At 45.8% G+C, this 13,421-nt stretch overlaps 2 protein-coding genes and 1 long non-coding RNA gene across 3 annotated transcripts in view; 2 read left to right on the forward strand and 1 right to left on the reverse strand.

The window, feature by feature from the left end:
* Window positions 1-2,757, forward strand: part of COPG1 (COPI coat complex subunit gamma 1) — a 28,420-nt gene extending 25,663 nt beyond the window's left edge. Inside the window, exons 23-24 of the mRNA XM_038003483.2 lie at window positions 194-292; window positions 2,279-2,757. Of these exons, the coding sequence (XP_037859411.1) occupies window positions 194-292; window positions 2,279-2,409 (230 nt within the window). The 3' untranslated portion in view covers window positions 2,410-2,757. The remainder of the gene's footprint in view (window positions 1-193; window positions 293-2,278) is intronic.
* Window positions 2,512-3,680, reverse strand: LOC119625856 (uncharacterized). The gene is made up of 2 exons (XR_005242035.2): window positions 3,292-3,680; window positions 2,512-3,157 (listed from the first exon to the last, which is right to left on the reverse strand). It is a non-coding gene; the product is annotated as an uncharacterized lncRNA (long non-coding RNA).
* A 107-nt stretch (window positions 3,681-3,787) lies between these two features.
* The window catches only part of HMCES (5-hydroxymethylcytosine binding, ES cell specific), a 28,230-nt gene continuing 18,596 nt past the window's right edge, over window positions 3,788-13,421 (forward strand). Inside the window, exons 1-2 of the mRNA XM_007985398.3 lie at window positions 3,788-3,898; window positions 4,730-4,935. Of these exons, the coding sequence (XP_007983589.2) occupies window positions 4,753-4,935 (183 nt within the window). The 5' untranslated portion in view covers window positions 3,788-3,898; window positions 4,730-4,752. The remainder of the gene's footprint in view (window positions 3,899-4,729; window positions 4,936-13,421) is intronic.

Here is a 13,421-nt window from a genome sequence, read left to right on the forward strand (position 1 = left end):
TGGCCTACTTGCCATTCAAGATCTTTGGGTACTGTTGAAGTGCTCATACCTTTTCTCTCCAAGGATCCAGGGCCATGTCTGGAGCACATATGTCAAATGCCATTTCATTAAAAGCCCTTTAGAACATGGGGGAGTGGTGGTGGCACAAAGGGCAGACAAGATGGCTTAACAATATTGGGATTTCTCGCTATAGAGGCTGTGGGTAATATTGTGAAGTTCTTGGGAATGCACCCTTGTGAGAGGTCAGACAAAGTGCCGGATAACAAGAACACCCACACGTTGCTTCTGGCTGGTAAGTGGCATTTCCAGGTGGGGAGGGCCTGGATAGCTTACAGGCTGGATGTCCACTGGATCCTGGGCTAAGGACTTAACTGTAAATACGGGGAGTCAAAATTCACAGCATTTAAAATTCGCTAACTATAAAATAATCTGCAGCGAAATGTTTCCTCCTTACCTTGGCTGCCAGCCATTGAGATTCCCTTCCAAGAAACGACCAGTGTTACTATTACAAACAATGCCTGTATAACCTTGCAGTTATTTTATTGCTATAAAAGCTAATAGGAACACATTTCCTTTTTTTAACTCAAATGTTTATGTACAAATAGTATATTGTCCTGCAATTTGCTTTTCACTTTACGATGCATCTTAAGAGATCTTTCCTGCCAATATGTAGAGCTTCCTCATTCTTTTTCTTTTAATTGTGGTAAAATATACATAAAATTCACCATTTCAGCCATTTTGAAGTGTGTGGTTCAGCGGCATTAAGTACATTCACACTATTGTAAAACTATGACCACTATCCATCTCCAGAACTTTTTTCATCCCAAACTGAATCCTTTTTTTTTTTTTTTTTTTAATAGCTGCTTAGTATTCCATTGTGTGGATGCACCACATATTCTATGGAACAGCCGCTACTGATGAACATTTAGTTTGATTTCAATCTGTTGCTATTACAGATGTTACAGTAAATAATCGTGTACACACACACACAATTTACTTTGCATGTGTACACTGAGAATATCTGTAGGATAAATTTTCCAAGGCATCACCAGGTCAAAGTGATTTGTGTTTCTCATCTTGATAAATAACTCCAAGTTGCCTTTCATAGAATTGTATACCTTTTTTCCTACACTGTGGACAACACAGTATGTTACCACACTTTATGATCTTTGCCAGTCTGTGTGGACAATGATATCTTAGTGTAGTTTTTGTATTTTCATTGAAGTTAAGTATCTTCTCAAATGTTGAGGCATTTGTATTTCCTTTTCTGATCACTGTCTTCATATCCTTTGTCTTATTTTCTACAGGGTTGGCTGAGTGTACCTGCACTCATTCTCCTTCCCAGATTACTTACTAGCAAACTCCAGAAATAGCATTTTATATGTAAATTCTTCTGTATCTTTATGTTTCTCTAAGAGATAATGACCCCTGCCCTTTTTTAAAGGACAATACAATTATCATACCTAAAACAGTTAACAAAAGGAAATGGGATGATTTTTTTTGGCTAAGTGTTTATAAACAGGGTTGAAAGGAGGCTCTGCTTCAGTACCCTGTCTACAGCTGACAGTTTGTAGCCACATTGAAACAACCCAGTCCCCTGGGTCTTGCAGACACCTGCCCTGTGGTTTTCTCGTGGTGGGGCTGTCCCCTTCATTTGTGCTGTCAGATTCAGCCAACATGCAAGAGCCTATGTGACGTCAGATACAAGCCTTTTATGTCCATCAATTCATTTGAACTTAGCAGAAGCCTGAATATGGTATTATCATCCCCGCCGTTTTGTAGTTGAGGATACCGAAGCCCAGAGAGACAGTGACTTTTTTTTTTTTTTTTTTTGAGATGGAGTCTAGCTGTGTCACCCAGGCTGGAGTGCAGTGGCACAATCTCTGCTCGCTGCAACCTCCGCCTCCCAGGTTCAAGTGATTCTCCTGCCTCAGCCTCCCGAGTAGCTGGGATTTCAGGCGCCTACCACCATGCCCAGCTAATTTTTGTATTTTTAGTAGAGATGGGGTTTCACTGTGTTGGCCAGGCTGGTCTCGAACTCCTGACCTCATGATCCTCGGCCCCCCAAAGTGCTGGAATTACAAGTGTGAGCCACCGCGCCCAGCCGAGAGTCAGTGACTTTCACAGTGAAATCCCTGACTCAGAGATTTCAGCCCAGCTCTCCTGCCCATTTCACTACACCACAGCTGTCTTGATGGGCTGCTGCAAATGCCATCCTTAGCCTGCCCTGTACAGTCCCTTCTGCTCTATATACCTGTACTTCTGTCTTCCCTTCTAGGTGTGTTCCGGGGTGGTCATGACATCCTGGTGCGCTCCCGGCTGCTGCTTTTGGACACAGTGACAATGCAGGTGACAGCCAGAAGTTTGGAGGAGCTGCCAGTAGACATCATCTTGGCATCTGTGGGATAAGGGGCCAGCCTGCATAGGACCTTATGCCCTTCCCCCCCAACACTACCTGGAAGTTGTGCCTTCCTCATGAAACTGGCGGAAACCCCTTCCCAAGCTTCTGTATTCAAAAACAATTAGGAATCATTGCAGATTTTTTTTTTTTTATTCTGCCCCTACCCCCCACCCGGGACTACCTGGGGGGGTGCCTTTTTTTTTTTTTTTTTTTTTTTTTTTTAAATAGGGAATGATTTTAGCTTGTCCTAAATCTTGCTATCCTTCCTTCCAGGAAAGGGACATTGTAAATGAATAAAACATTCTCGACTCCTCTTGAATTTATCCCCCAATAAACCATCTTATCCCTCTAATAAATCAGCATGTATTTATTGAATAATTGCTACACCTTCCCCTTCAAGGCCTCCCCCAAGAGGCAGAACACCTGCCCTGTCCCCCTTGTACCCACAGCCCTTTGGCTGTTTTAATCCTGTGAGGCAGGACCCTCTCCCCGTCCTCGCTGTCCCAGCACCAAGCCCAGGGGTGGGAGCGGTACAGGTTGGTTGAGTGAATCAGCTAACAGGCACTGAGTTCCCACTCCCTCCCACTCGTGCTTCTTCGCAACGCATCCTCCTCTGATAGTCGATAAACGGAGGCTCCAAAGGGCTTGGGTCCTGTGGCCGTTCCAGCATCAGGTCCTATGTGGAGTGTGCCCTGGGGTTTCTGCTACCTGTTCAGCGAATCAGCATAGGCGAAGAACAGCCCTCTAGAGTATTCTCTGTTGGTTGCAGATAAAGAAATCTCCGGTTTAGGTCCCAAGGGGAGCAGGCTTTTAAACTCAAGCCAGGTTATTTTACCAACTTTGAGGCCAAAGTACACCCGTAAGGACTGTTTCAAAAATTTGGGCCTCACCCTTAGAGATTCAGCTGGCGGGCTGGGGTGCGGGGACAGAAAAGGCTCATTCTAGTGTACACCATCGTTTGAGGGCTAAGTGCGCGATTCCTGGAAGTTCTCCTGACTTCCATTTATTCAGTGTTCCTCCATTTTTGCCTCGCACTGTGAGACGGCTGGCAGGACTGTGAAGTAAGGAGTGGAGTTTCCTGGTTTCCCGCCTTCGATGACCCTGTGCCCTAGACTCAGGGCGGCGGGAACCTTCCCGCCGGCGGCCCTGAGGCGCGCTGGGGGCGGGGAGGAAGGTTAACCCCGCCAGGGAACGGCCGATATGGAAGAAAGTGGAGTCCCGAGAAGCTTGGGATGGATGCATCCCCCAAGGCAGTCACTGTCTCCTGGGGAAACGGGAAAAGATTCATCCCAAACCGGAAGGGAGAAGACGCCGCCTCCGGTATCCGAGGGCGCGGAGAGAACCAAGGGGGCGGGGCCTAGCGCCGGGAGCGCGGGCTGAGGCGGGGCTGACGTGAGGGGCGGTGAGGCGGGCGGCCACAAGGGAGCTGAGAAGCGGTGAGGAGAGCCAAAGGAGGTGACGCGAGCTGAGGGAGGTGAAGCGTGCTGCCGGGGCGAGGTGAGGGGAGGGAAGGTGACGCGGGCGGCCGGGGTGTGGGGAGGGGAGAGGAGGGGTAAGGACGCGACGCGGGTTGACAGAGGGGAGCGGAGGCCCGAGCGGACGCGAGGCGACGCGGAGAGGGCGGCCTGGGCTGTGGCCGTAACTCGGGGCCACAGTGAGGTAACTCGGGGGTAACTCGGGGCGGTGGAGGTAACTCGGGGCGGTGGAGTCTGAGGGCCGGAGCGGAGGGGAGGGGCGAGGGATTGCGGCCTGTGGCTGTGGGCCACCTGCTCCCCGAAAACCGGCCCCCGCTCCGGGGAGCAGTGTCCGGAGCGGGATCCGCGGCCCAGTTTCGCGGGTCGGGCCCGGGGACGCTGCGGGCGGGAGGCGGGGATTCTGCACCCGGGCCCCGGGCCGTCCAGTGGCCGCCCTCGAGGTAAGCGGGTGCTGGCAGGCGTGGGGCGCTGACCCCAGCGGGGACTCGGGGGAAGGACGGGGAGTTGGGGGCACCGAGTCACCCGGAGGAGGCGACCCCAGCTAGCTGCGCTTGCCCTGCTTGGTTGGACCGTGAAGCCCCCTCCGCTGCGGCTCTTCCCTGCGCTCAGGCAGACTTTTGCAGAGCTCCTCTGGGGACTTGCCTCAGTGCCCTGCACGGAGTTGGGCAGTGAGCTCAGGGAGCGAAGCAAATAGGCACATCCTTGTCCTTGTGGGACTTCTTGGGGAAGACTTCAGACTGTGGTCACGGAGGGGCACGGCCCTGTGGGAACGGAAAGAGAAGGCGGGGACTCAAGGAATAAGACCTAATATTTGAGATATGTAAGCCTTTTCCTTACCTTTTGTAATTTAAAGGTTGCGAGGGACGGTGTTGAAGAATGTGTGGGCGAACATCCTGTCACTTACCTAGAGATGTTCTCACGAGAGCTTGCGCCTACCAGGATCGGCGGGGCCAGCAGCGGCTCCCGGAATGGAGGGACCCTGATAAGTACTGCCCCTCTTACAACAAGAGTCCTCAGTCCAACAGCCCAGTGCTTCTGTCTCGACTGCACTTTGAGAAGGTAACCAGCTTTGCACCATGCTAGCCCCTCACCCAGCCTTGCGATGGTTATCTCCTATTTGGTTTGGTGTGTGCTCAGCCTCTTGGGATAATATTAAAAACCAGCGTTTACTGCTATATTCTGACTTCCCATTGAGAACCTCTCTAGACCTCATGAAAGAAGTTTTATCAATGGCTTCTAACACTGGTAAAGACGTATTTTTCAGCATTTTTCAGGCTCAATTTAAATACCTTTGCTATACATGGCATACTAGCCTTAATATATGCCGAATTTATATGAGCTTTGTGTTTTAAAATAGCAGCTTTCACTGATCATCAGGGTCATTGGAATATCTTAAAAAAATAGTAATAAAAAAATTTAAGGCCAGGCGCCCTGGCTCATGCCTGTAACCCCAGCACTTTCGGAAGCCGAGGTGGGAGGATCACTTGAGCTTAGGAGTTTGAGACCAGCCTGGGCAACATAGGGAGACCCCATCTCTACAAAAAATAAAAAAATGAGGTGGGAAGATCACTTGAGCTGTGGAGGTCGAGGCTTCATGAGCCATGGTTGTACCACTGCACTCCCACCGAGGTGACAGATCAAGACCCTGCCTAAAGAAAAAATAAAAAATTTAAGAATATTTCTATGCCCCTTACCAGGCCAGCTTAATCAGACTTTCTAGGCCCAGGACAGGCTTAAGATCAGTTAATTTAAAACACTTCTAATGTTTCTTGAACATTGAAAAGTTTTATTCTTTCTGCTTGTGTTTTCAATATTTTTATGTTTGTCTTTTACTAAAGCTAGAAACATGTATTTGGTTTGGTTATCTGAAGTTTAATTGCATTCATTGTGTTTATAGTATTTATCCCCGTAGTGTTGGAATTACCAGTCACTTACGTTCATGTTTTAGTTCTTTGCCTTATCTCCTGAAAGTATGTGTGTCTGTGTATGTGTGCGTAATAAAAATGCTTCATTCTAGAAAGTAATAGTTTCTCTATGTCTTAAATATTTTAAATGACCTTGACATGTTTTTTAAAATCATGATTGTTCGCTGGGTGCGGTGGCCCATGCCTATAATCCCAGCACTTTGGGAGGCTGAGGCAGGCAGATCACGAGGTCAAGAGATCGAGACCATCCTGGCCAACATGGTGAAACCCTGTCGCTACTAAAAATACAAAAATTAGCTGAGTATGATGGCACGCACCTGTAGTCCCAGCTACTTGGGAGGCTGAGGTAGGAGAATCGCTTGAACCCGGGAGGCGGAGTTTGCAGTGAGCTGAGATCATGCCACTGCACTCCAGCCTGGCAACAGAGCGAGACTCCATCTCAAAAAAAAAAAATTGTGATTGTTTCCTTCCTGAATTTTGACCCTATTTGATCCATAATGCCGAAATCACTTTATAAAGTTGGTTATACCTCTGGTACATACTCTTTAAACTTTTGTGATAATATGGTAGTCAAAAAGGACTCATTTCTGCATTATAGGGTATCACATCATTTTGAAATAAAGATAACAGGCTGGGCATGGTGGCTCAGGCCTGTAATCCCAGCACTGGGAGGCCAAGACGGGTGATCACCTGAGGTCAGGAGTTCGAGACCAGCCTGGCTAACATGGTGAAACCCCATTTCTACTAAAAATACAAAAATTAGCTGGGTGTGGTGGCGGGCCCCTGTAATCTCAGCTACTCAGGAGGCTGAGGCAGGAGAATCGCTTGAACCCAGGAGGCGAAGGTTGGGGTGAGCCAAGATTACGCCACTGTACTCTGTCCGGCCTGGGCAACAGAGTGAGACTCTGTCTCAAAAAGAAATAAAGATAACAAATAACGTCTGGGTGTGGTAGCTCACGCCTGTAATCCCAGCATTTTGGGAGGCTGAGACTGGGGGGATCTCTTGAGGTCAGAAGTTCGAGATCAGCCTGGCCAAAATGATGAAACTCTGTCTATACTTAAAAAAAAAAAATTGTGGAGATTGCAGTGAGTCAAGAATGTGCCACTGTACTCCAGGCTAGGTGATTCAGTCTCAAAAAAAAAAAAAAAGGGATATCAAATAACATTAATGTTCTTGGTTGAATAAAGCCATTTATATGAAATAGTTATTTTTGTGTCATTTTTAGAGGATGTATACTTCCCTATTGAAACTTTTTGTTTTAAATGAGAGGGGAATCAAAATAAAATATCCTGGAGAATCTTGAAGGGGAAAAGAGAACATAAAACATATTTCAAAGGAAAGCATAATATAGAGTGAGAATAGAGAGCAGGATTAAGTGTATGAGCCTGACTAGGCCTAGTGGCTCATGCCTGTAATCCTAGCACTTAGGGGAGGCTGAGGCCAGAGGATTGCTTGAGGCCGGAATTTCAAGACACCAGCCTGAGCAAATGAGACCCTGTTTTTAACAACAACAACAACAAAAAGAGCCTTAGTCATTTATGTGACCTCTTTAGAATTATAGAAAGTTAGCTGGAAGAAAAATTTGTGTAACACATGTAAAGATAGAAGTATAGAAAGATTATGGCGGCCGGGCGCGGTGGCTCACGCCTGTAATCCCAGCACTTTGGGAGGCCGAGGCGGGCGGATCACAAGGTCAGGAGATCGAGACCATGGTGAAACCCCGTCTCTACTAAAAATACAAAAAATTAGCCAGGCGCAGTGGCGGGCGCCTGTAGTCCCAGCTACTCGGGAGGCTGAGGCAGGAGAATGGCGTGAACCCGGGAGGCGGAGCTTGCAGTGAGCCGAGATTGCGCCACTGCACTCCAGCCTGGGCGACAGAGCGAGACTCCGTCTCAAAAAAAAAAAAAAAAAAAAAAAAAAAGAAAGATTATGGCTTATCCTAGGTTACATAATCAGTGAGGGACAGAACTAGAAGTGAGATCCAGACCACTGTCCCCACTCCAGTGGATGCATCCTGGAACCAGGAATGGGGAAGGTGGAGCTCCTAGCAAATACAGCCCTCAGTTGGGCCAGTGGTGTGAATTTGCTGATATAGTATTTGATTTCACATCTCTAACAAGTTTTGTTAAGATTGCTAGGGTTTCTTAATTTTGATAATATTAGGTATCTCATTTTTCTCAAACCTATAAATTATAAAGCAAACTTAGAACCATTTTAGCAGTTCATTCAAATCATCAACAGCCTGCATATGTATATAGATTGCAACATTTTCATTTGAAACCACAGATTTGCAAATTACTTCCTCTTTCATTTATCCACCCCAGTGCTACCAGCTGTTCTGTTCAGAAGTCCAAAAGGGTAGATAGAGGAAAGATGACTAATACTGAGCAATCGTTTTAGTATTTTGGCCTTTCAACTACTTTCTATTCGTCATTCTCACATTCGGGTTTGGTTTACAGTTGTCAAGTGTACACTTTCAAAGATGATCAGTGGAATTTGTGAGAGCAGAATTCTCAAACTTGACACTATTGACAGTTTTGGCCAGGGTAATTTTTTGTTGTAGGGAGCTATTCTGGGCATTGTAGAGCGTTTAGCAACATCCTCTACGTGCTAGATGTCAGTAGCATCCCCCACAGTAGCATCCCCCAGATCAGAACAACCAAAGATATCTCCAGATACCACCAGAAGTGTGGATGATGGGGAGGGGTGTGTCAGAGTTGTCCCGTACTGAGAACCACAGATTTTTCCGTATTGTTACCTTGCAAATTTCTGATGAAGGATCATTTAGTTGGCCATTGTGTAATGTTGTCTCTTATTCTCATTTATGCACTGAGTTGGGGGTCCTTCTGCTTGGAAGACTTTTTTTTTTTTTTTTTTTTTTGAGACAGGGACTTGCTGTGTTGCACAGGCTGGAGTGCAGTGGTGCAATCATTGTTGCGGGAAGTCAGGGACCCCAAATGGAGGGACTGGCTGAAGCTGCAGCAGAAGAACATAAATTGTGAAGATTTCATGGACACTTACCACTTCCCCAGTGAATATCCTTGTGATTTCCTATGCCTGTCTTTACTTTAATCACTTAATCCCATCATCTTTGTAAACTGAGGAGTATGAATGTCGCCTAAGGACCCTATGATTGTATCAGCTGCACAAATTCTAGAGCATGTGTGTTTGAACAATATGAAATCTGGGCATCTTAAAAAAAAACAGGATAACAGTGATGTTCAGGGAACAAGAGAGGTAACTTTGAACTGGCCGCCGGTGAGCCGGATGGAACAGAGCTATATTGCTCCTCTTTCATAAGCAAATAGGAGAAATATCGCTGAATTCTTTTTCTCAGCAAGGAACATCCCTGAGAAAGAGAATGCACCCTGAAGGTAGGCCTATAGACAGCCTTGGCCCCTTTTTAAGGCGTCCCATCTTTTATGGTCGAAGCCGAAGGGATGAAATAAGCCCCGGTCTCCTATAGTGCTCCCAGGCTTATTAGGATGAGAAAATTCCCACCTAATAAATTGTGGTCAGACAGGTTATCTTCTCTCAAATGCTGTTTCTTGATAAGATGTTATCAATGACAATGCATACCCGAAACTTCATTAGCAATTTTAATTTCACCTCATCCGTTGGTCCTGTGATCTCCCCCTGCCTCCATCTGCTTTGTGATATTTTATTACCCTGTAAAGTATGTGATCTCTGTGACCCACACCCTATTTGTGCACTCCGTCCCCTTTTGAAAATAGCTAATAAAAACTTGCTGGTTTTACGGCTCGGGAAATATCACGGATCCTGCCGACATGTGATGTCTCCCCCGGACACCCAGCTTTAAATTTCTCTCTCGTGCTGTTTCCCTTTATTTCTCAACCCAGCCGAAACACCTAGGAAATAGAAAAGAACCCACGTTAAACATCGGGAGCTGGTTCTCCTGATAAATCATGGCTCACTGCAACCTTGACCTCCTGGGCTTAAGCGATCCTGCTGCCTCAACCTCCCCAACAACTGGGATCACAGGCTTTGCCTTTTGGCAGTTTGAGGGGGAAGTTCTCACTATGTTGCTCAAGTCGGTCTCAAGACACTGGGAGGCTGAGGCAGGTGGATTGCTTGCAGTCGGGAGTTCAAGACCAGCCTTACCAACATGGAGAAACCTGGTATCTACTAAAAATACAAAATTAGCTGGGCGTGGTGGTGCATGCCTGTAATCCCAGCTACTTGGGAGGCTGAGGCAGGAGAATCGCTTGAACCTGGGAGGCAGAGGTTGCAGTGAGCCAAGATCGCTCCATTGCACTCCAGCCTGGACAACAAGAGCGAAACTCCGTCTCAATAAAGAAAAAACAACTCTTGAGCTCAAGGGATCCTCCTGCCTTGGCCTCCCAGAGTGCCAGGATTATAGGCTTGAGCTGCTGCCACTGGCCAGAAGGCAAATTTGATTCTGGAAGAGAAAGAGGATACTCTTCTTTCTCACAAACACACACAAATAGTCCTCATTATTCTTAGATTCCATATTACCAAATTCACCTACTCACTAAAATTTATTTGTAACCCCTAAATTCATACTCACTTTGCTTTTGCAATCGTTGGTGCACATACAGAGAGGTGATAAATTTGAGTAGCTTGATGTTTCCAGCTGAGGTTGATTGAGGCAAAGCTCTGCCTTCTTGTTTCATCTCTTATGTTATAAACAAGTATCTTCTTTGCAGCCAGTTTAGTGCCATGTGTAATTTCACTGTTTAAAATGACCCCAAGCATAGTGCTAAAGTGCTGGCTGGTATTCCCAAGCTAAAGAAGGCCGTGATATGTCTTACAGAGAAAATGTATTGGATAAACTTTAGTCAGGCATGAGTTATAGTGCTCTTGGTCTTAAATTTGGTGTAAACGAATCAAGAGTAAGATTAAATTAGATGTCTTTAAACAGAAACACACATACAACAAGGTCATACATTGATCAGTTGATGAAAGTGTTGTCACCAGAGGCTGTTAGAAACATAACCTTGCATTTCCCTAAGAGCAGCAAGCAGTTCAATACTCAAAGCAACTTTATGAAATCTAACTGCTGCAAATAATGGGAATCAACTGTTTGTGTGTATATATATGAAAAGACAGTTGACCGGTGCAGTGGCTCACACCTGTAATCCCAGCACTTTGGGAGGCTGAGACAGGCAGATCACTTAAGGTCAGGAGTTCGAGACCAGCGTGACCAACATGGTGAAACCCTGTCTCTACTAAAAATATAAAATTAGCCAGGCGTGGTGGCACATGCCTGTAATCCCAGCTACTTGGGAGGCAGAGGCAAGAGAATCACTTGAACCTGGGAGGCAGAGGTTGCATTGAGCCGAGATCGTGCCGCTGCACTCCAGCCTGGGCAACAGAGTGAGACTCCATCTCAAAAAAAAAAAGAGAATTAATGGATACAGCAGGCAGGATTCTGGAAGAAGCAGGACTGGATTTTATCAGGAACACTGTGGAGGGATTAGCTTTTAAACAAAAGGAAGCCCTTCTCCTGAGACTGCCACTACTGATGATTCCTTTCTTCAGATTTCATCCTCTTCTGACTTTCTTCATTCTACTTTTATCTTAGTAGGTACTTTTACTTGGAACTCTACCTTTACCCTAATTTCTTCTTTTAACAAAAATTTTTGTACCCCCTGGTTAAATCCTGTGCATTATATACTTTCTAAGAAACTTTATCTTCATGGCATTAATAGTCATCTCTTTATAGACAATTTTATGATTTGTTTTTAATCCTTACCTTAGAAAAATATTATACTACAATTGAGTGCCTACTCCATGCCACCCATTTTAACTATATTATCTTTCATTCTTGAAAATTATCCTGGGCCGGGCGCGGTGGCTCAAGCCTGTAATCCCAGTACTTTGGGAGGCCGAGACGGGCGGATCACGAGGTCAGGAGATCGAGACCGTCCTGGCTAACACGGTGAAACCCCGTCTCTACTAAAAAATACAAAAAAACTAGCCGGGCGAGGTGGTGGGCGCCTGTAGTCCCAGCGACTTGGGAGGCTGAGGCAGGAGAATGGCGTGAACCCGGGAGGCGGAGCTTGCAGTGAGCTAAGATCCCGCCACTGCACTCCAGCCTGGGCGACAGAGTGAGACTCCGTCTCAAAAAAAAAAAAAAAGAAAAAGAAAATTATCCTACAAGGTAATTATTGTTTGTTCTATTTTTTGGATAAGGAAAGTTGAGGGCCCAAGAAATTGAGACTAGTCCAACCTCATAAGTAGCAGAGAAAGGTTGTTTGTTTGTTTTTTTGTTTTCTCCGTCACAGAGTCATAGAGTGCAGTAGCACAATCTCAGCTCAATGCAACCTGCACCTCCCGAGCTCAAGTGATTCTCATGCCTCAGACTCCTGAGTAACTGGGATTACAGGCACATGCCACCACACCCAGCTACTTTTTGTGTTTTTAGGAAAGATGGGGTTTCGCCACATTCGCCAGGCTGGTCTCAAACTCCTGACTTCAGGTAATCCGCCCACGTCAGCCTCCCAAAGTGCTGGGATTACAGGCGTGAGCCACCATGCCTGGCTCAGAGTAAGGATTTTTGAACCAAGATCTCCTTACAAAACCTTGCTCTTTCCTCTATACCAGAGATTGGCAATCTATGGTCCTCAGACCAAACCTGGCCTACTGCCTGTTTGTATAAAGTCTTATTAGACCACAGCTGCTATGGTTTGAATGTTTGTGTCCTTGAAAAATGTGTGTGTTGAAATCCTAACCCCCAAGATGATGGTATTAGGAGGTAGGGCCTTTGGGATCCCAATCAGAGCCTTCATGATTGGGATTAGTGCCCTTCTACAAGACACCCCAGAGAGCTAGCTCACCCCTTCCTCCGTGTGATGATGACATAGTGAGAAGGCACCATCTGTGAAGCAGAAAGTGGGCCCTCACCAGACACCAAATCTGTTGGCACCTTAATCCCAGCTTTCATAACTATGAGATAAATCATATAGTATCACTTGTGCCACATTCTGTTGGTTACAAGCCCGTTCAGATTCAGGGAATGAACATAGATTTCCAACTCTCAATGGGAGGAGTGTCAGATTTTGCAACCATTTTTTGAAAACTGCCACAGACTTCTCACTAGTATCAGAAATTTAACACATGATCTTCATAAAACCTTTCATCAGCATTTTTTCTTCTCTGTTCAGTAGTACCATCATTATTTCACTCTTCTGGGCTTGAAAACTTAATCATCCTGCTTTTTTTTCATCCAAATCCATTTGTACTACAATTTCTTTTTTTAATCTTTTGGATGTCACTGTTTTTCTTACTGCCATCACCAGACCCCTGAACCATTGTAGAAACACCCCAAAATGCACTCTCTGCTCACTGGTCTCTCCCAACCCAGAGTGTACTGTGCCATGAAGAATAATGTGTATGTGCTTCTTAATCTGTAGATTTCATCAAATTATCAAGGGGCCTATTACTTTAAAAAAATTTGACAACCATGCGTTGGGAGTCCCCAAGACTGCCCCCATATTTAGAGATTCATTAGAAGGACTAAGCATATAAGGCATATTGTGTATAAGGTTTATTAGTAAAAGGACACAGAATAGAATCAGCCAAGGGAAAAGACACTAGTAGAAATCTGGAAAAAGTCATGCACAGGTTTCCTTATG

The sequence above is a fragment of the Chlorocebus sabaeus genome, chromosome 22, assembly GCF_047675955.1.
Source record: "Chlorocebus sabaeus isolate Y175 chromosome 22, mChlSab1.0.hap1, whole genome shotgun sequence".
In the NCBI taxonomy this organism is placed as follows: Eukaryota; Metazoa; Chordata; class Mammalia; order Primates; family Cercopithecidae; genus Chlorocebus; species Chlorocebus sabaeus.